Here is a 20,049-nt window from a genome sequence, read left to right on the forward strand (position 1 = left end):
TAAATGAAGTAAGACAAACCATGAGGCTTGCTGTATTATAAACCAACACAACACAGTTAACTACAGAACTGCAGAGGATCCTTAGAATAACAGAGTCATTTGTCGAGGGTCATCGGGGAGAATACTGATAGTATCTTCAGCTTTGCCACATAACAGACAGAGCATGGTGTACTCCTAGAACAAGATAAAGTGCATAATTACATTGAGGAACAGGGAGAAAGACACTTCATAACTTACTCTGATCAAGCTATTCTCTGTAAATTGGAATGGATATTCCCTCTGCACATTAGATCAATTTCTTCAACACCTATCAGAAATGCCTTAGGTTTAATCTGTGTATCCTGGAGTCTTTTGTTTATGTAAATTGAACACATGCTGACAGCCCATTTACTATGTATGCCAAGAATGTCAACTTGGAAATGCATGGCTACTTCTTGAACTCAAAACACATATTGGGCTAGGGGTGCCTGGGTGGCTCGGTCAGTTAAGCATCTGACTCTTAATTTCAAGCTCAGGTCATGCATGACCTTAGGGTCATGAGATGGAGCCCCACATCAGGTATCATGCTGGGCATGGAGCCTGCTTAGGATTCTCTCTCTCCCCTCTCCCTCTGCCCTCTCTTATTTAAAAAAAAAAAAAATCCAAACACATATTGGGCTTGATTAGTGCTATTTAATTAATTATTTGAAAGACAGAGAGTGTGTGCATGTGTGCATTAGTTGACGGGGAGAGTTGGGGGGGGGAGGCAGGGGGAAAGGGAAAATCCATGCTCAGCACGGAGCCCCCTGGGGTGGGGGTGGTGGGAGGGTGCTCAATCTCACAACCCTGAGGTCACGACCTGAGCCGAAACCAAGAGCCAGATGCTCAACTGGTGCCCCTAGGGCTGCTATTTAAAGTAGTGAGGCAGGGCGACCGGGTGGCTCAGTAGGTTAAGCATCTGCCTCCGGCTCAGGTTGTGATCCCAGGGTCCTAGAATCGAACTTTGCACCAGGCTCCCTGCTTCTCCCTGCACCTCTGCTGCTCTCCCTTCTGTGCTCACTCTCTCTCTCTCACACAAATAAATAAATAAAACCTTTAAAAATATAATAAGATAAGTAGTGAAGCAATATGAGTGTGGGTCCCTAAGGACAAATTCCTATTCTTAGAGTTGCTCCTTCCTAGATTATTTAAGACTACTAAGCAACAGAAATGTTTTTTTTTTTTTTTTTTAATGAAAGAAAGAAAGATCCCAAACTAAAACAACTATTTTTATTCTCTAAGAAAATAAACAATTAAGTTAAACCCACTTGTCTGTCATGCCTCATATTTAAATAGCTAGCTGTCTGGAATATGATCTATTTCAGGAGTTTATGTTTCTTGGGCTTAACAAATGTCCAGGCTGATTAAAAAAAAAAAGAAGAAGAAGAATGAAATCTTGCCATTGTAATGACATGGATGGACCTGGAGTATATCATGCTAAAGGAAGTCAGTCAGAGAAAGACAAATTCCGTATGATTTCACTCATATGTGGAACTTAAGAAACAAATGAGAAAAGGTAAAGAGAGAGAGGCATGAACCAAGAACTCTAGAGACTGTAGAGAAAAAAACTGATGGTTACCAGAGGGGAAGGGGATGGGGGAAATGGAGGACGGGGATTAATGAGTACACGTGCTGTGATGAGCACCGGGTGTGTATGGAAGGGTTCAGTCACTATCTTATACGCCTGAAACTACTGCAACACTGTATGTTAATGATACTGGAATTAAAATTTTTAAAAATATCAGGCTGGTGACAGAAGATATTTTGTTTTAGGGAAAACTCCTAGGGCAAAGTCCTGTTTTTATAGTTATCCCCTTCTAGAATATTTAATATGGATCATAAACTATATACACATATTTCCTTTTAAACTTTTGCTTAGAAACTTTCTTCCTTAAGAAAACAAACTTACTGCTGAATTTATTTGTATTTCCACACTTCAAACTGAGATTGTTAGCTGTCTAGGAAAAATTGGTCAGTCAAGGCAGTTTGTGTTTCATGGATCTGGACAATCAGTACAGAGAGGGTCCCAGAGATAACCAAGGAGTATGGTTCAGAGACTTAGAACCACAACTAAGCTCACCTGTTTCCTACAGGTGAGCTTAGTTGTGGCAAGAGAAAGATTGTTTCTTAAAAAACCACACTTCATTTCAAGGTCTGGTCTACACACACGGTAGAGATAAATAGGGGCCAAAGCTCAGAGAACAAATACAGGTCTCATAAATTAAAAAATGAAATAGGCGTGCCTGGGTGACTCAATCAGCTGAGTTTCCACTCTAGGTTTCAGCTCAGGTCATGGGCTCAGGGTCATGAGCTCAAGCCCCACAACGGGGGGTCTGCACTCAGCAAGGAGTCTGCCTGAAGATTCTCTACTTCTACCCCTTCCCCCCAAAATAAAGAAATCTTTCTAAAACAATGAAATAAAAATCTACCCTCTATACATATACCCTCTTTTACTGCTCCCAAATACTTCCACTTTCACCTGCCAGACATTACTAGTAGGATTTGAACCTCTCACAGGAGATGAAGAAGAAAACAGTGATAAAGTCGAAATGGGAAAATGTATGAAGCTAGACAAACATCTGAGTTTTCACCAATGTATCCATCGACAAGTTTTTATTAAGGCCCTAAATATTTTGCAAAGTGCTAGGTGCACTGGCAGACATGAGAGAAGGCAAGGACAACGTCTGACCTTGCAAAATGTACAATCTATCTTGAGAGAAAGAAAAAACCTAACACGTGATATAATCTGGAAAGGGTATTAAATAAGTAAGACTGACTACATTTGAAATATTTCATTTATAGTTGGTGTGGAATCCAAATTTCACTGTAGGTCAATTATTTGGAATTCAAAAGCAGTTTCCCACAGAAGCACTGTTGTACACAGCAGTTAGGTTGCCAGGAAATTCCAGGGAGTCTTTCAAATTCATATTGTACAAGTACTATAGAATCTAGCCATACATAGCATGCTTCTCTGGGAAAACAAGTCTAGAATTCTAACTTGGAATGCAAGGAACACAATCCCCTGTGCTGCCAGGGTCAGGACACCTTTTACAAAACTGGCCAAGAGAACAAGAATTCTCCTCAGTCATTCATGGAGACCCTCAAAGGCTCCACCTGGGCAAAGCACAGGGATAGAGATTTGGAAGAAAGGGTGGAGTGTGTGGAATCACCTTTGGGACGACCAGATCCTTTGCTTTATTCTGAGGGGCCCAGGGCCCTTTGCTTCTATTACTACCTATTATTTCTGACCCCAAGTCCTCTCCTTCCCTATTCCACAGAGGAACAGAAGGCAGTCTCACTGTTCCTCTTTTGTTTTCTGAAGCAAACACACAGTCCTTTCAGTGGCTTTTAGGGTGATATAAAAAATAAAGGATACCTGTAATCATTTATAATGTATTTTGTTTAAACTCTATATTTCTGTCTTTACTCCACCCCTACTTGTGCCATCAGAAAAATCTCACTTTAACAATGATATTGTGGTTATTTTAAAAACAGAATTATCTTTTAGAGATATGTACAGAAATATTTACAGAAGTAGTGATATATTTGGGATTTGATCCAAAATAATCCTGTAGGGAGCTGTGGGAATGGTGAGATACAAAATAAAGCAAACTGAAGGCTGGGTGGTGGAGGTTAAAACACTATTCTGCCTACTTTTGCCCATAAGACATTTAATACACAACAAAACATTACCAATGTGGGGAATCCCACCTTGAACCTGAACTACTGCTGGAGTGAAACAGGTGCTGGGGCAGAATGGGGACAAGGAAGAAAGCTAGCAAAGCTGAGAACAAAGAGTTTTTGTGCCCGTTAGGCTGAGAAGGAAGTTTCCAAGTGGCTATTCCTATGAGTCAGGGCCTGCTGTAGGTACAAAGAAAGGGGGAAAGCAGTATGGGCTAGACTATCAAGAGGAGGGAGGAGACAGAATTTAAGTTCTACTTGAAAGAGGTAAGATGTAGTTGACTTGAAGGTAGAGAAAGGGACAAGTCAAGGAAAAAGCATGAATAAGGACAGTGATAGGCAAAGGGCAAGCATATGCCATATGGAGTAGCAAGAGCGACAGGACGATATATTTGAATAAGATTAATTTGACAGCAGCACGCAGAACTGTGCCGCAGTAATTTAGGTTTGAGTGGGTAAGGTCCTTAACATGAGGTGTGGCAACAAAGCCAAAAAAGGCAAGAGAAACAAAGAAAGATAGAAGGGCAGCAGCGTCTGGGTGGCTCAGTGGGTTAAAGCCTCTGCCTTCAGCTCGGGCCCTGGTCCCAGGTCCTGGGATCGAGCCCTGCATTGGGCTTTCTGCTCAGCAGGGAGCCTGCTTCCTCCTCTCTCTCTGCCTACTTGTGATCTCTCTCTGTCAAATAAATAAATAAAATCTTAAAGAAAGAAAGAAGGGAAGGCAGGGTGTTAGCAACAAAGAAGGGCATTTGGGAGACAGCTGATAGGTTTTCAGTGAGCCTGAGTGTGAGTGTGTTCACTATTTGAGAAAGTAAAGAGAAAGTTCCAGAACAGAGACCAAGGTTCAGTGGAAAAAATCAGTTAGGGAACAATAGGAAAGAAAACCAGGGAAAAAGCAAAAGAAGACTCAAAATGATTTAAAAAGAAAGAAAAAAGTCTAGCACTATGGACCTTAAGGGACGAAATCCTTCCAAACCACTACGCTTGACAAAACCAGACCCAGGAAAGATGTTAAAAGAGCTTAGAACTGAGGCAAGGTCACAGCACTCAGCTACATTATAGGACACCTCTGAGAGAATAGTTTTAGTAAAGTGAAAATTAAAACTGGTTTGCAGGTGGTTAAAAGAAGCACAGGGAAATAAGGAAAATCAGGTAAAGACTTATTCAAGTAGAGCAGCAAAAGGAAGGACAGAGATGATTAGAAGTTGAATCTCAGAGGTAGCTGAGTGAAATGAAAAGATTTTTAACTTATTTTTTAACCAGAGAAGAATCAAGTATATTTACCGTCAGAAATATTTTAAATCCCAGGGAGACAAAGAAAATGCTGGATAGAGAGCACATAGATGAGGAAATGCAGAAAGGGTGGAGTTCAAGAGGAAGGAATATCTTCCTCTCTACTGGGACGGAGGGAAGAGTCTGAGGTTGGACAATGCTATGTGTGGTGAGCCAAAGAGACTAGTGGGAAAGAAGAGAAAGGGAAGTGGCCAGCTCCATGAGAACCCTGAAGTCCAGAGCTCAACTATTACACTATAGCTTAAATGAGCTATGGAAAGGCCAAAGCAGTGGCCTAACGCATCACTTTCAAGAAATGACTCTCATCACAGGATACAGAACACACGTGGAGGGTAGCAGATGGTGAGAAGATGAGGTGGAGAGGCCAGTTTAAGAGCAGGTTTTCTTCCCAAGAGAATTTCACTGTCTATACATCGCGAATACAAGCCATCTTCTTTTATCTTCCTCTTCCTATACCCAGTGTCATTTCTGGGACAGCTTTGAAAATGGTTGTGTTCAGTCATAAAGGGAAATCAGCTAGACTTGGCTCTGATGGCAGTGATAGACAATGGCTTCATTAGGGCAATCTTAATACTCTAAAGAGCTCACAGGGGCTTCAAGAGCTTCCACAAATGGCTATAAGCCCTCCTTTGCTCTCATGGAAGGACAGAGCTGCTCCTTTGAGCCCATGATATGCTCCCTCCCCTACTCATTCACTGAGATCTTGACTTTGCCCTAAGTTACATATAATATATGAACATTTTCTGAGGCATAATTTTTGGATGCTGAGAAGATAAGGTCAAGATATTGTACGGATTAACCACAACATATCAGGCCAGGTTCTGACAGGTGAATAAGTGCTTTCTTCTACCCTAAAATACAAATGAACAAGAGTGCTCATACTGCAAAATTCTGTTATGGAAGATTATTCTTTTTTTCTCATTAAAATCCTACCCTAATTTGAAGGACTTAAAAAAAAAAATTCCTCTGCCTGGGACACCTAGGTAGCTCCGTCAGTTAAGCATTTGGCTTCAGCTCAGGTCATGATCCCAGGGTCCTGGGATCAAGTCCCTGATAGGGCTCCTTGCTCAGCAGGGAGCCGCTTCTCTCTCTGCCTGCTGCTCCGTACAAGGCCTCATCCTTATAATACTTATTCTCCACCCTTATGGTGGTCCAGCTTCTTTCTTCCAACCTGGATACACCCATCCTTTCATTTTACTTAATGAATTATATTAAAATGACTCACCACAACTGAGACTACAGAGTTGCCCAAGTCTACATGTCTGTGAGGGAAGACAAGGATAACCTCCTTATCAGAATTTCCATGCTCCACAAGTAGGGGGGCAGTGGGCAGGCCAACACTTATAAAACCAACAATATGCAATTACATAACTGGATAGAGAAAAAAACAGGCACAACCGTAACCTCATAAGAACCCACAATGTGCTATTCTTTATCAACAAACATGACAGGCCTGAGATACCATTTCTAAGGCATTCATTTTGATTTGTAACTCTTATGGAGACAGGTTTGAATAGATACACTCACATCTAAAGTGTCTCTCTTAACATACACAAGTAGAAGGATAGTCTCCTTTAAAACTTACTAGTACTTCAATTGTTAAAACTATATCTAGATTTACAAAAGTATTTTTATTATTCCTCCTTCCCCACAATAACATACCACATTTATACATTTACCTGAAATTCATCCATGATACTGAATGTGTACTCGTGCCTGGCTATTACATGATGACAATTCTTACACAGATCTGCCGAAACAGAGAGAGTCTTAAATGATTAAGTCTTTGAAGGTGTCTTAAGACAGTAAAACTTCTATTTTCAGCATGGTGGTGCTTTAAAAGAATACATTAATAAATACATTTAAACACAGCAGTAGGAAACCCATTATAGTATCTACCTTGAGAAGAAATCCAAAACCCATCACATAGCAACGCTACATAATGACTCAGAGATTAACAGGCATATATTAATTCCCATTCTTAGAACTTGGGAGAAACTGTGCTACTAAAAACAATCATAAATAAAAAGCCAATGCTAGATGTTAAAGTGAGTTTAACAATAAAAAAGACTCTAGTAAAAACATATAATAACTATGATTTATTGAGTGCTTACTGTGTGCCAGATACTGTTTTAAATACTTTTTATCTCTTTACTTAATCTTCTCAAAACCCGAAGAGATAGATACTATTGTTCTCACCTTTTGAAAGATAAAGAAACAAAGCCACACCATGGTTAAGTAATTAATTAGCAAGACTAGCAGAAGTGTTGGAAACAGAATTCAAACCTATGCATTCTGGCTCCAGAGCCCTTGCTCTTAACCACTATGTCCTAATACCTCTCTAAAGGAGTTTAAAGCGTTATGCCTAATACAAAGAAAAAGACTGTTCTACTTTAATATTTTCAATTCTAAAGGCTTAGCATCTTTCATATTCCTTTTTAATATCATTATTTGCACATTTATTCCTCATATATTCAGAACATACCAAAGAACAGGAAACAAGCAAAAAGGGGGTGTGACCAGTTTAATCTCTTGTCACCATACCTGAGGACTTACAAGTACGTATACTTAATCTACTCATAAAAATTCTTAAGAGTGCCAACCTTAGAACTGACTTGTTTCTATCATACATAATTTATTTGGTTCCCCAGCACTGAGGACAAGAAGCAGCATATGAAGATAGCACAGCAAAAGAAACAACAGACAGATGATGAGATGGGAGACAAAAATAAGCTATGAGAGCAGAAACAAGACTAAAAAAACCATAACATCCCCGGGTAATTTATATGGCAGCAAACAGCTCTAAACACTTCAGTAGCTGTTGGAGGACATCACTGTACTAGAGTATAGTAAAAAAAGAAACCTCACATGAATGACCCTAAGGTTTAAAAAAAAGTCTCTCTTGCGTGCCTGGGTGGCTCAGTCGTTAAGCGTCTGCCTTCGGCTCAGGTCATGATCCCAGGGTCCTGGGATCGAGCCCCCAACGGGCTCTCTGCTTAGCGGGGGAGCCTGCTTCCCCTTTCCCTCTCCCACTCCCTCTGCTTGTGTTCTCTCTCTCACTGTGTCTCTCTCTGTCAAATATATAAACAAAATCTTTAAAAATAAATAAAAATTAAAATTAAAAAAGTCTCTCTTGTTTCAGAAGGCATAAAGACTTTAAAAATAAACAACAAACAAAAAATGGTACCTGAACCATAAGCTTTAGTTATCTGCAAGTCACTTATGCAGAGTCTGATGATGCTAGCATCTTTATTTTCCTCTTAAAAACCAAACTAGCAACTCTTTTGCAATACAATATTGAAACAGGCCTCATAAAACACAACATATCAGTAGGTATAACATATCAGCTTTCAAAAGCCAGTATCTGCTACCAGAATTGCATGAAAATTAAAAGTCTACTTACGATCATAGGTAACTATTTCTTCTCCATCTTCCTCTTTCAAAGATTTGTTGGTGATCAGCATAAAATCCCGCTTACTGCACACTGCACAGCCTGTAAAGTTCAGCAAGAAAGATCCATTTTCCAGGCAGATGTTACCCTAAAACATTAAAAATAGAAATTTAATTTTCTTCTATTTCAAAACCCTTAGTGAAAATAATTAATAGACTAAAAATTTCTAAAGGCAAAAAAAAAAATGGCCAGAATTTACTTGCTTGAAGTCTGTACCAAGTAATTTTTGAAATTACCAGCTTTCCTCTAGAAGTGCTATTTATGGCAAATAAAATTGATGCAGTGTTAAAGCTGTAAGTCTCTGAGGACTGCAACTGTGTTTGAGAGGACTAAATGCAAATGGATATTTAGAAACTTAATGAACCTTTAATAATATAAAATGTGAAAAGGAAAAATTAGAAAAATCTAATAGCCAACAACATTAAATGAGGCATAGCATAAAACTAGAATTAAAATCCAATCAAAATGGAAATACTGAACTAATGATAAAAATGATCTTATAAAATGTGATGCTCAGGGGACGCCTGGGTGGCTCAGTTGGTTAAGCTGCTGCCTTTGGCTCAGGTCATGATCCCAGGGTCCTGGAATCGAGTCCCACATCGGGCTCCTTGCTTGGTGGGGAGCCTGCTTCTCTCTCTGCCTCTGCCTGCCTGTGTGCGCTCTCTCACCCTCTGACAAATAAATAAATAAAATCTTTAAAAAAATAAGAAAGAAAAGAAAGGTGGCATTCTGTTACCTATCCATCTTTAAAAAAACAAAAAACTGTAATGCTCAGTTGATTGTTGAAATAGCATTTTCTGATGTCTTAAAAAAACAACACAAAATAAGCAAACAAGAATAAACTCTCATCTCTACAGATGATTGTCCTTAAGGGTATGTGTGATTCAGGCAGAGAAGATAAGCTCTGCAATTCATCAGACGGACACCAGGGCATTCAAAAGAGAAAGGGATTTGCTTCATCACCGAGAAACTGTAAACAACGAATGTTGCTAGCTCAAGAGAGGTCTTTGCTAAAAGCTTACTAGTGATAGTTCAGAAAGTCATTTTATCAATAATCTACATCAACCTCATTTCTGACCAGTACACAGAGTACTTTTAACAGCTGGTGTGACTAAAAATCAGTCAAATGAACGCTTCTCCAGTGAAGCTATGTGCCTGATACTGTGCAAAAGCACAGTGAAGGATTAGAGGAGTCACCTCCTTCCTATTCCGAAGAGCTTATAACTATCAGGAAAACCAGCTTTAAGTGATGCCACAATGAAGCCTTCCTGGATTCCCAACACCACAGTGAACCTCCCCCTTTTGAGTGGCTCTTTGCTATATATTAAGGAAGAGATTAACTCTGTGCGGGCAGATATAGTTGGGAGATACTAAATCACAGGCACATCACCTTAACCACTAAAGGGGGGAAAGGCATTGGGATTAAAGTATAAATTTCCAGCTACTAAGAATGGGTGCTTTGCTTTGATTTTCTTAAAAATAAACATCATTGAAGTGTAGCTTCTATAAATAAAATAGGTGACTCACTTTTAATCAATATTCCAACCAAGATATAAAAATTTCTATCTTCCTAGCTGATCCTTCAGGCTTTGCAGTCTATCTCCAACCCCCATCTCACCTCAGGCACCCCTTGATCCAATTCCTATCTCTAGATGATAGATTCACCTGTTATAAAATTTTATACAAATAGAACCATGCAGTATACCTCTCTGCATCCAGTTTCTTTTGTTCTGTCCAAATTAATCATCTATGTCATTGTACTGGTAGCTCATTGCTTTTCATTGCCAAACGGCATGGATTCGTGTTGATAAGACTTTTGGGTCCTTTTCAGTTTGGGGCTATTATGAATAAAGCAGCTACGAAGATTCATTAAGTCTTCTGTAAACATATACCTTTCTCTTCGGTAAACACCTAGAAGTGGAACTGCTAAATCAGATGGGAAAAATATGGTCCAGCAAACTTTAAAACTGCCCATTAGTTTTCCATTTTCTATGCCCACCAGCACTGTGAGTTCCAGTTGCTCCACATCCTCACCAACCTGAGGTACAGTGTCTTTTCTTACATTAGCCATCCTCATCTTGTGGTATCTCACAGTTTTTAATTTGTATTTAGTTTGTATTTCCCTCATGACTAATAACATTAAGCATCTTTTCATGGTGCCTACACGTGTGGAGCGCCTAGTCTTCTGCCCGTCTTTTGAAAGCTAAGTTGTTTATCTTATCTAGTTGTAAGAGTTATTATGGGGTTGTAAGAGTTCTTTATATATTTTAAATACAAATCCTCTGTCAGATTTGTATTACAAATATTTTCTATTATTGGTGTGCGATTTTTAAAATAATATCTTTTGAAGAGCAGATAGTTTTGATCTTATGAAGTCCAATTTATCAAATTTTTTTCTTTCACTATTTGCATTTGTCTTTTTTTTTTTTTTTTTTTTTGACAGAGATCACAAGTAGGCAAAGAGAGAGGAGGAAGCAGGCTTCCCGCTGAGCAGAAAGCCTGATGTGGGGTTCAATCCCAGGACCCTGGGATCATGACCTGAGCTGAAGGCAGAGGCTTTAACCCACTGAACCGCCCAGACACCCCTATATTTGTCTTCTAAGACTAGCATTCCTCATCTATGAAAAGTATCTACCATAAATCTCCAGAAAAATTTATGAAACCAAAGATAAATATTACCTATTCAATCCGCACTTAGAACTTCTTGACATGTTAATCCATTATTTTTCTCTGACAATTTTTTGGATGAGTACACTATACTTGCTACCATCATCTTATTGTCCTTTCCTTTGCTAAGCTCAAAGTGGCTTCTGTTCTTACTGCCCTCAGAAATATCACATGACTTCAAAAACTCCCAGAGTTGGAAGGACCTTTCAGATTTCAAATGTTCAGTCTCTCCTGAACAACAGGAAGAGCGTTCAGTTTTTCCAATGGTAGCCCATTCCACTTTTGAAAACCTGTTAGAAAGTTCTTTGTTCTGATTCAAAGCCTACAATCCAATAACATCCACCCACTAATGCTTTCTAAATCTGCCTTCTGAAATTCCAGAATGACAGCCCTTTAATTATTTTAGAACAGAATAAAGTCAGAAAATATAAAGTCAGAAAAAAGTGCCAATGAAAGGCTCCATCACCTCAATCCTTTTCTCTATTCTTCTTAAACTTTATCTTCACTTAACTAATTATTCCCTGAAGCTCTCCATTCTGCTTGATTCTCCATATTCTTTTCCCAAGAAAACAAATCCTTTCATCTGTTTGAATCTTGCACCTAAACTGCAATTTTGTATTTTCACTTGACTCCTTGGATGTTACATTCTCAATCTTGAAGGAAACATGATAAAAACCTGACTGTGTGCACCTCAATTTCATTCTCTCTCCATATGCCTCCAACTTCTGTAATGATACTTTGAATTTCCCAACTGCCTAGAATGAAAACACTAAGATCATCTATAGCTCCTCCCTCCATTAAACTGGCTGAGGTCCAGTAATTCTTTCCTTGAGATGAGGTCTTATACCTACACTACTGTTGCCATGGCTCCCCAAATACTCTGCAGGGCTCTCCCTTTTACATTTCCATTCTACTACAACCTCAATATACAGCCATAAGATTCATTCTCCTAAGTAACAGATTCCAGAAATATTTCCTTATTAGATTTTCTTGATGGATGCCCAAGGCCTCACATATAGAATCTAAACTTAATACAATTTTGAAGTCTTTTGATTAGCCCAATTCTTAAGAATCCAACCTAATCTCTTTAATCCTCTTCACTACAAACACCTTCCTCCTGTGGTCTCTGGAAAGTGCAGTGTTCCTTACTGGATTCATGAACATTTTTTACACTTGTAAAAAAGTATGAAAGAGAAACACAATAAAGTATATGAAACATAAATGTGCAATATAATGCCTCTACCCACTAGGTGTCTGTAGTACCTCCAGCTGTGACCATTAGAAATGTCTACAGATGGTGCCAAGTGTCCCTTGGGAGGCAAAAATCTCACCTGGTTGAGAACCACTGCTCTAACTAATTCACTTTCATTATTCATTCATGGCGTTCCATTCTCTAACTGTATCACACTTTTCCGGTGTACGACTGCAAATAATGCTTTTGTAAGCATTCTTACACAAGTGCCCAGGAACAAATGTAATGCATTTATTTCTCTAGGATGGAACTGCCGGGTCATTCCGTATGCATATCTTCATTTGATATGAAGATCAAATCAAATCATTTGATTTGATATGAAGCTAAAAATTTTTCCAAGGAGGTTGCATCGGGAGTGTTCTTGTTGTATATCCTTCCCCAAAGAGTAAGTATTCAGAGACAGAGACAACTACAGATTTTCCGCCTCCCAACCATTACAAGAATCCTTGTTCTTGTTACATTTCCCAAGCCTCTGGCTCCTCCTTTCCTTCTTTTCTACCCCAGTCACACTGGCCTTCCAGTCCCCAATGAAGTCCACCTTCCTTTTGGGAGAGTAGTGCTATTTCTCTCCCATTTCTTTGAACTTGAACAGCATTTATCAACTGTACTACTCTTTTTTTTTTTTTTTTGTTAATCACATACTCCTCAGAAGGCAATGACAGCTGTCTATTTCTTCTTTGGTGTCCCTTTCTGGCCTAGCAAAGTAATCTAACTATACACACACATGTTCAATAAGTATACACATGAATGACAGTAACAAGCTTTGACAACCTCCCGAGCTTGAGAGCAGCCGAGATTTTTCAAAAAGGAAGGAAGGGTCAGGAAACCTGAATTCTGCCCCTGGCTCTTCTGTTAAGGGAATGTGAACTTGGGCAAGAGGGCATTAGTTTCATCTGCAAAACTGGGTTATAACAAATGGCCTCAAAGGTCCCTTCCAGCGCTAGAATTCAGTAAGAAAAGTGAATTTCACCAAATCAAGCTTGAGAATGTGACGGGGGAATAAGGGGCCGTGTCCCTTCGTCGTCAGACTGGACTGGTGGTGGCGGTGGTGGGGTTTCCTTTGTTGTCCCCTGGAGCTCGAGAGAAGGGGGGTGACGGCCGATGTCAGCCGCCAGTTCGGGGGACCGGCGGAACGGACAGCCATAGGCCGCCCCCGCCCTCAAGTGCCTAAAGACAGCTACCGGCTCACTGCAATGGACAGAACGGCTGGATCGGCCCGCGCCCGGCCTCTCAGGGAAGGCCAGCCGGGGCTACGAGAAGCTCCAAGGGCTGGCCATGGGCCAGGAGAACGAGAAGTTCTGGGCGCCCACTCGCTCACCCGATTCGGATACTCCTTCTCCACACAGCCCCCACACATCCCGACGCCGTTCTCGAGGACCGTCCTCCGCCGCTTCCGGGAAGACGAAACCTCGCGAGAGCAAAACCAAGGTTGCCGCATGCGCCCTCTGAAGTACTCGACCCTGGAGTATTTGATTTCGGGAACCTACGCGAAGTCTCCGCCCCGTAGCCGCTGTTGGGAGCGCAGGACCTGGTCTCCCAGGCAACAACGCGGCGCGGGGAGTGGGACTTCGGAAACCTACCCGGGAAGAGGGCGGGACCGTGGACCCTGTGGCGGGAACGCGAAAGGGAGCTCCCGCTGAGCAGAGCTCTTATGGGCGCCCTCCGGAGTCTAAACTGACAGAACGGCGAGTCACAACACACATGAAAGGGAATTGTTTCTCGCTGCCTGGGCATACCCCGTACAGAAAGCCGAAATTATAATAATTTATGTACCTTTCCGTATCAGTGAGAGCAAGAAATCAGCTCTCGGGCGGTGAATAAGCAATAACCGAAGTGCTGGGGAAGAGGCACTTACAGCTCTGCAGAGAATCTCCTAAAACTCCTAAAAAGAACTCTCAAAATGTTAATAATAAATGACCATTATTTATCCCATTAGTGGTGGGAAACGTTTCTGTGTCATAGAAGCACATCCGTGGCATGAGCGCCCTGGACAAATAGAAAATGGCCAGGCCGACCCTGCAGAGCTGAAAATGTTTGTGGCTGGAGCCCTGCCTTTCCCTTTCCCTTCGTATTGAAAGCATCTTACTTTTGGCAGTAACATAATTAACCTGAATACGAACACCCCAAATCTGTCTTTCTGTTTCTGAACAACCTGTCTTCATACCAGCTACTCCAATGGAAATGATACTCAATAGGAACATCAGCATCCTCCCTTAACCCTGACTACCAGAGTCAAGTCAGTGAAGAAATCGGGGAGCATAGGAGACTCTGGGATCCAGGTTCTTTAGAGAAGAGGTTAACTATTGCAAAGTTCATTCTATTCTTGGAATAATTACAATGACTTCCACTTGTATGACATTTTCAACCTTCCAAGTAGCCTCATTTCAGCTTCTAATTTTATGGCTTTACAACCCTATAAGAATGGTAAGAAAAATGTCCTCCCTTTTCAGATGAGGAAACCAAGAAATAAATGGTGAAAGGTCTTATCTGTGGTAACAAAACTGCTAGCAGTCACCCAGGACTAGGACTTTGTTCCTATCCTGGGCTCAACTTCTTTCTAATACAGTTGCCAATAGCCACAATGTGGCTATAAAGTACTTTTACATGTGGCAAATTTGAATGGAGATTTATTGTCAGTACACCCTAAGTTTAAAAGATGGGATCAAAAAATGTAAAAAATTGTAAAATGTAAAAAAAAAAAAAAAGTAAAATATTTCATCAGTGATTTTTATATTGATTACATGTTAAAATAATTGGGCTAAGTTAAAAAATATTATTAAAGTTAATTTCACCTATTTTAAAAATCTGGCTACCAGAAAATTTTGAATTACACGAGTGCTTGTATTATATTTCTGCTGGACAAGGCTAGTCTATACAATTCTCTCTCTTGATCCATTTTTTAAATGCTTCCTCTGTTTTTAAAACCTAATGCTGATTTTTAGTTTTACTAATTGCTGTATCTATTTTACTCAATTCTATAGACATTTGTTGAGGCCTTCGCACAAGGAACAGTGTGGACAACAGGAAGATGAAAAAGACATTGTCCCTTCCTGTTCTCCAGAGACTCACAATAGAGTGTGAGAGATAAGATGAGCATAAATACCTATAATTACTGGAAGATTGTGGTTATTTAACAGCAAAAAAACTATTTCCAGGTGGGGACTGGGAATGAGGAATTTGGGCCTTGAAAGATGTATAAGATTTCAAAAGGCAGGGAATTTTAGTATAGGAATTTCAGGTGGACCATGGCAAGAAATTCGGATTTTATCCTGCAGGTGATAGTGAGCCACTGGAAATTTGAGCAGGAGAGTGAAAGAGTTGTGGTTTAGGAAGGTCATTTTAACAGTATTTTATTGGGAATGATTGGAACTAGAAGAATTGGACATTAAAAGGCAAACACTAACAGAAACCACAAGGGGGAGATGTATAACTTTCTGCCTCATCACTTAATAGGGAGCAATAATGATTTTAAAAATTAAATAAATAAAAAATACACTGCAGTCAAAGATCTCAAAGAGTTGGTTCTTTGGCATGAAAGACAATCTACATGTTTACCAAATTTTTTTTAACTTCCCAGAGTGATATGGTATCTTGTCATTAAAATGAGCAGGTGAAAAAGGTCATCTATTCTTAGGTATGAACTTTCAAGAACTAATGGCTATCCATCCAATAAAGTTCTCCATTCAAATCTAAATATATCCAGGGCACAGAGGCAGCAGATGAGACGGGAGGAGGAGGGCAGCCCCAGAAATTAAAGTGAGATTATTCCTTAAAGGAATATGAAGGTTTCTGAGTTGACAGGTAGAAGAAAGGAAAAGAGAGACCACGAAGCAGGAGATTAGCACTGGAAAGGAATGACCAAGTAGTGGTGTAAAATAAGCAAAAAAATGTCACAAAAAAATCTATTTTCTTTTCTCTTAAGGATAATTATTTAAAATGAAGTTTGCAAGAATCCTTTAAGGATTACCTTCTAATAGAATTTTCTCTGGGACAGTACTCTACCATAGGAATCTTTAGTAAACATATGATGTCAATAATATATATTAAGTATGCCCGCCCATGTGTTGCAGGTTATGGATGAATTTATTTCTTGGTAAAAAGAACCCATTTAAGAAACTAGATGCTAAAATGGTTCAATTACTATGGTAAACTGCATTGCTGGGGCAGAATTACAGTTTTCCCTTAAGAGCCTGTTTGAATCTTCTTTTAACACCCTCTTTCTAGTACCTTTTGTCTTTTGTCTTTTATGATGCCTGAAGCTGAGGCTAGAAGGATGCAGTGCCTAGAGCATACCTATCATTTTCATCCTTTGTTTAAAGGGGTAAGGAAGCACCCTGGAGCCTTTATGGTACCACTCACAGCACAATTTCACAGATGGAGGGAAACTTATCTCTGAAGAGAAGTTCCTCTGCTTGATGAAGGCATGTGTTATTCTTTCCATTATCTCAAGGGAAATGTGAAGCAGGGGTGGTGGTCTATGTGCCTTCACCTGCCTGGGGAGAATGAATTAGTAGCAATTCTGGTGTTTTTCACTGTGAACACAGGTGAGACTGACTGGGAGCAGGTGCAACAAAGATCCTAAGAACTCAGCTTTTTTTCTTACTTTTTTTTAAAATTCCTTCCTTTCTTTTTTTTCTTCTAGTTCAGTGGCCAAGTTGGACTTTCTTTTATTCAGGGTTCTCAAGGCTATTCAGTTAATAAACTCCAGTTTCCAAATACATGACATTAAAAAAAAAAAAAGATAATTGCTAATGTTCCCCCTTGACTCTGTTTCCTCCAGCTGAAATATACAGATGATTATTTCCATATACAATTTTCATAACATATGTCAAAATTTCTGATTTCTTTGGGGGAAAATGTTATTCTTCACATTTTACACAGATTGGGATAGACTTAATCAAAATATAACTGGGTTTTACATGTGCTTTTACTTTATTTTATCCCATGTCTAACGTGTGCCCTAAGGATATACTAAAACTCAGAGCAGACTTTTGTTTTCTACTGCCTGTATCAACTCTGAGAGGTGAAGGAGTTTGAAATTTTCAGAGAAGCCAATGGAGTGAGGAAATGAAAGTTAAGAAGCTCCTGTTTTGTCCTGGAGAATGGCCAAAAGAGGGAGGTTTACTTCAAGGAAATCCAGGCACAAAATCCATAGGAATCAAGAAAAATGTGTGGTTTTGAAAAGAGTAGTATGACTTGGAATGGAGAAAAGGTACATAGAAGTTGCAAGGAATGTTTGGGAAATAGTATGGCGATTTAAAGTTAAAATTTTAAATACCAGAGTGCCTGGGTGACTCAGTTGGTTAAGCCTCCAACCCTTGGTTTCAGCTTAGGTCATGATTTCTTGGGTTGTGGGACTGAGCCCCAGGCATCAGGCTCTGTACTCATCAGGACTTCTGCTTGAGGTTCTCTCTCCTTCCCTCCACCCCCCCAAATAAATAAATAACTCTTTAAAAAAATTTTTAAATTCCACCCCAAATTGTATCTTAATAACAAAAGGAGGACCATAAGCAAGTCACTTATTTCCTGGGCTTCAATTTTCTCATCTGTAATGACAATAAAAAATATACCTATCACTCAGGGTGGCTTTATGAAATAATACCCAATGTTTTAGATAATGTGAGTATATATGTATGACTCAAGGGTGCTAAGAAAAGTAATTCTGGCCATAAGCATGAGGTTACCATCAAAGGATGGATAATATATTGGGAAAAGGGGATTTGGTAATAATGGCTAATAACCTGCCCAAGGTGGGAATCTGTGTCTAGCTGAAATGCATATTTTGAGACTGTGTTCCTTAATTTGTATAATGTGGCTTTGTGCGTTTGAAAAGACTGGATGAGCATGCTGTGGTAGAGAGAACACCGTGGGAGAAGAGTTGTGTTAGGGAGGGAACAATGAGGTAGAGAGAGAGCAAAAAACCAGGCTCTTGTCCGATGCTGACTTGGAAAGTTTCTAAAGGCACAAAGAGCTCCTACTGAATTACAGTTTCCCAGTACTTCCTTCACTCCCTTGTATTTTTTTCTCTTGACAAAATCTTCTTTGAGAACTAATGAGAAAATATACACTAAAGGTTTGAGGGAACTGAGGCATATTATAAAGTGACTATAGAAGACAGTGCCAAGAATGCTACAGTTATAATAAATCACCTTATGTCACTGTCTAAAAGCTCCATGATTCCATATTGCCTTCAGCAAAAATACCAAGTTTCTTACTACAGTATTCAAATCCTTTTAAAATAAGGCCCCAGTCTACTTTTCTCACCTTGTATCCTGCTGCTCCCCCCTTCCACCTCCTGCTACCTTTCCTTGTCACCACACATTACCTATTTGTAGCCTCACCAAACTACTTAGGCCTTAACCTCACCAAGATTTTCCAGGTCTTCTTTCTAACTTTTTGTGTGCTGTTCCCTCTGCCCAGAATCGTCCTTTCTCTCCCTGTTGAGATCACATTCAGTCTCTTAGACATGGTTCCAACATAACTACTTCCATGAAGACCAAATAATAATTTCCTATTTAAAATCCTAACTTTATCCTTTCCCCTGTTATGGAATGCAGTCACTGCTTGACTATAAACTCCTTTAGCACGATGCTTACTTCCCAGCTTTTAGCATTATGACTGACACATAGTGGATGCTCAGGAATGCTCTTTGATTGATTACACAAGCTGAACACACAGTTTCACTGATCCCTCCAGCCTGCCCTTAACTCCCCGCTTTCATGACCTATTCACTCTAGGCCATTGCTTTTGAGGATTTTAATATCTGAGAAGCAAAACAAACAAAAACCTTTTAGGAGAAGGAGTTTTGGTTAAAAATATTGTCTTAAGCCCAGTGTCTTCTTTATGCACCAATAATCTATTGCTCAGTTATGTCTTCATGCTGTGCCCACCAAAAAGAAGATTCTGCTGAAGGCATGGATGACTCCACAAGAACAAGTACCCTAATATTCAATTTAACACCTCATTGCTCTCCAGGAAATGATCTGTAAACTTAGAGTTCAATTTGTCACCTTATTCCTGGAAGTTTAGCAACAACTTCCTGACTTCAATTGGTTCTAAATACTACTCTGTCTTTTTCTTTCATAGATTAATTGAATCCATAATGGTTTGTTAATTTGGGTTGAAGTGGGATAGATGACTCTTCTACCAGTATGGTTTCTTAGTCCTCTCCAACTCAGTTAATACTTGAGATGCTTATATTAGACAGTCTTTCATTATGAAATTTAAAATAGTGCCCAAAATGCAAATGAAGAGGTAATAGAATATTAAAGTTTCAGAAATTCAATTTCATTCAATTCATACAATGTTTAGAGTACCTGCTCCATGCTTGCCTTCAAGTAGCTTATAATATAGGGGGAAAGAAAAACAGGTAATCACAATTGAATGTAATAATTACACTTAAGGAAAATACTGGGGCCCAGAGGAAAGGCAGGCATGTCAGCCTGGAGAAAGGAAGGACACCACGTTAGCAAAGATTTTCCCAAAAAGCTGATACTTGAGCAGACTCTAAGAATTGGTGGACATTAAAGAATGTTGGGAAGGGTGTTCCCTAGACAGGGGGACAGAGGCATGGGGAAACAAGTTTGGAAGGCTGGTGCATAGAGTAGGTAGCATAGATCTAAGAAATGTCCAGTATTTTTATGAGAAGCATAAAGTTTTGACCCTTATGTCAGGAATGCTGACTTCATAA

General features: G+C 39.6%; 1 protein-coding gene across 1 annotated transcript; it reads right to left on the reverse strand.

Annotated features, from left to right (window-relative positions):
• CHURC1 (churchill domain containing 1) lies at nucleotides 1–13,874 on the reverse strand. The gene is made up of 4 exons (XM_082734126.1): nucleotides 13,678–13,874; nucleotides 8,393–8,528; nucleotides 6,669–6,739; nucleotides 1–174 (listed from the first exon to the last, which is right to left on the reverse strand). The coding sequence occupies exons 1-4, from the start codon at nucleotides 13,795–13,797 to the stop codon at nucleotides 82–84; spliced, it is 420 nt and encodes a 139-aa protein (XP_082590252.1). The 5' UTR covers nucleotides 13,798–13,874; the 3' UTR covers nucleotides 1–81.
• Between the last annotated feature and the right edge of the window lie 6,175 nt (nucleotides 13,875–20,049).

Source organism: Mustela nivalis (assembly GCF_964662115.1).
Source record: "Mustela nivalis genome assembly, chromosome: 6".
In the NCBI taxonomy this organism is placed as follows: Eukaryota; Metazoa; Chordata; class Mammalia; order Carnivora; family Mustelidae; genus Mustela; species Mustela nivalis.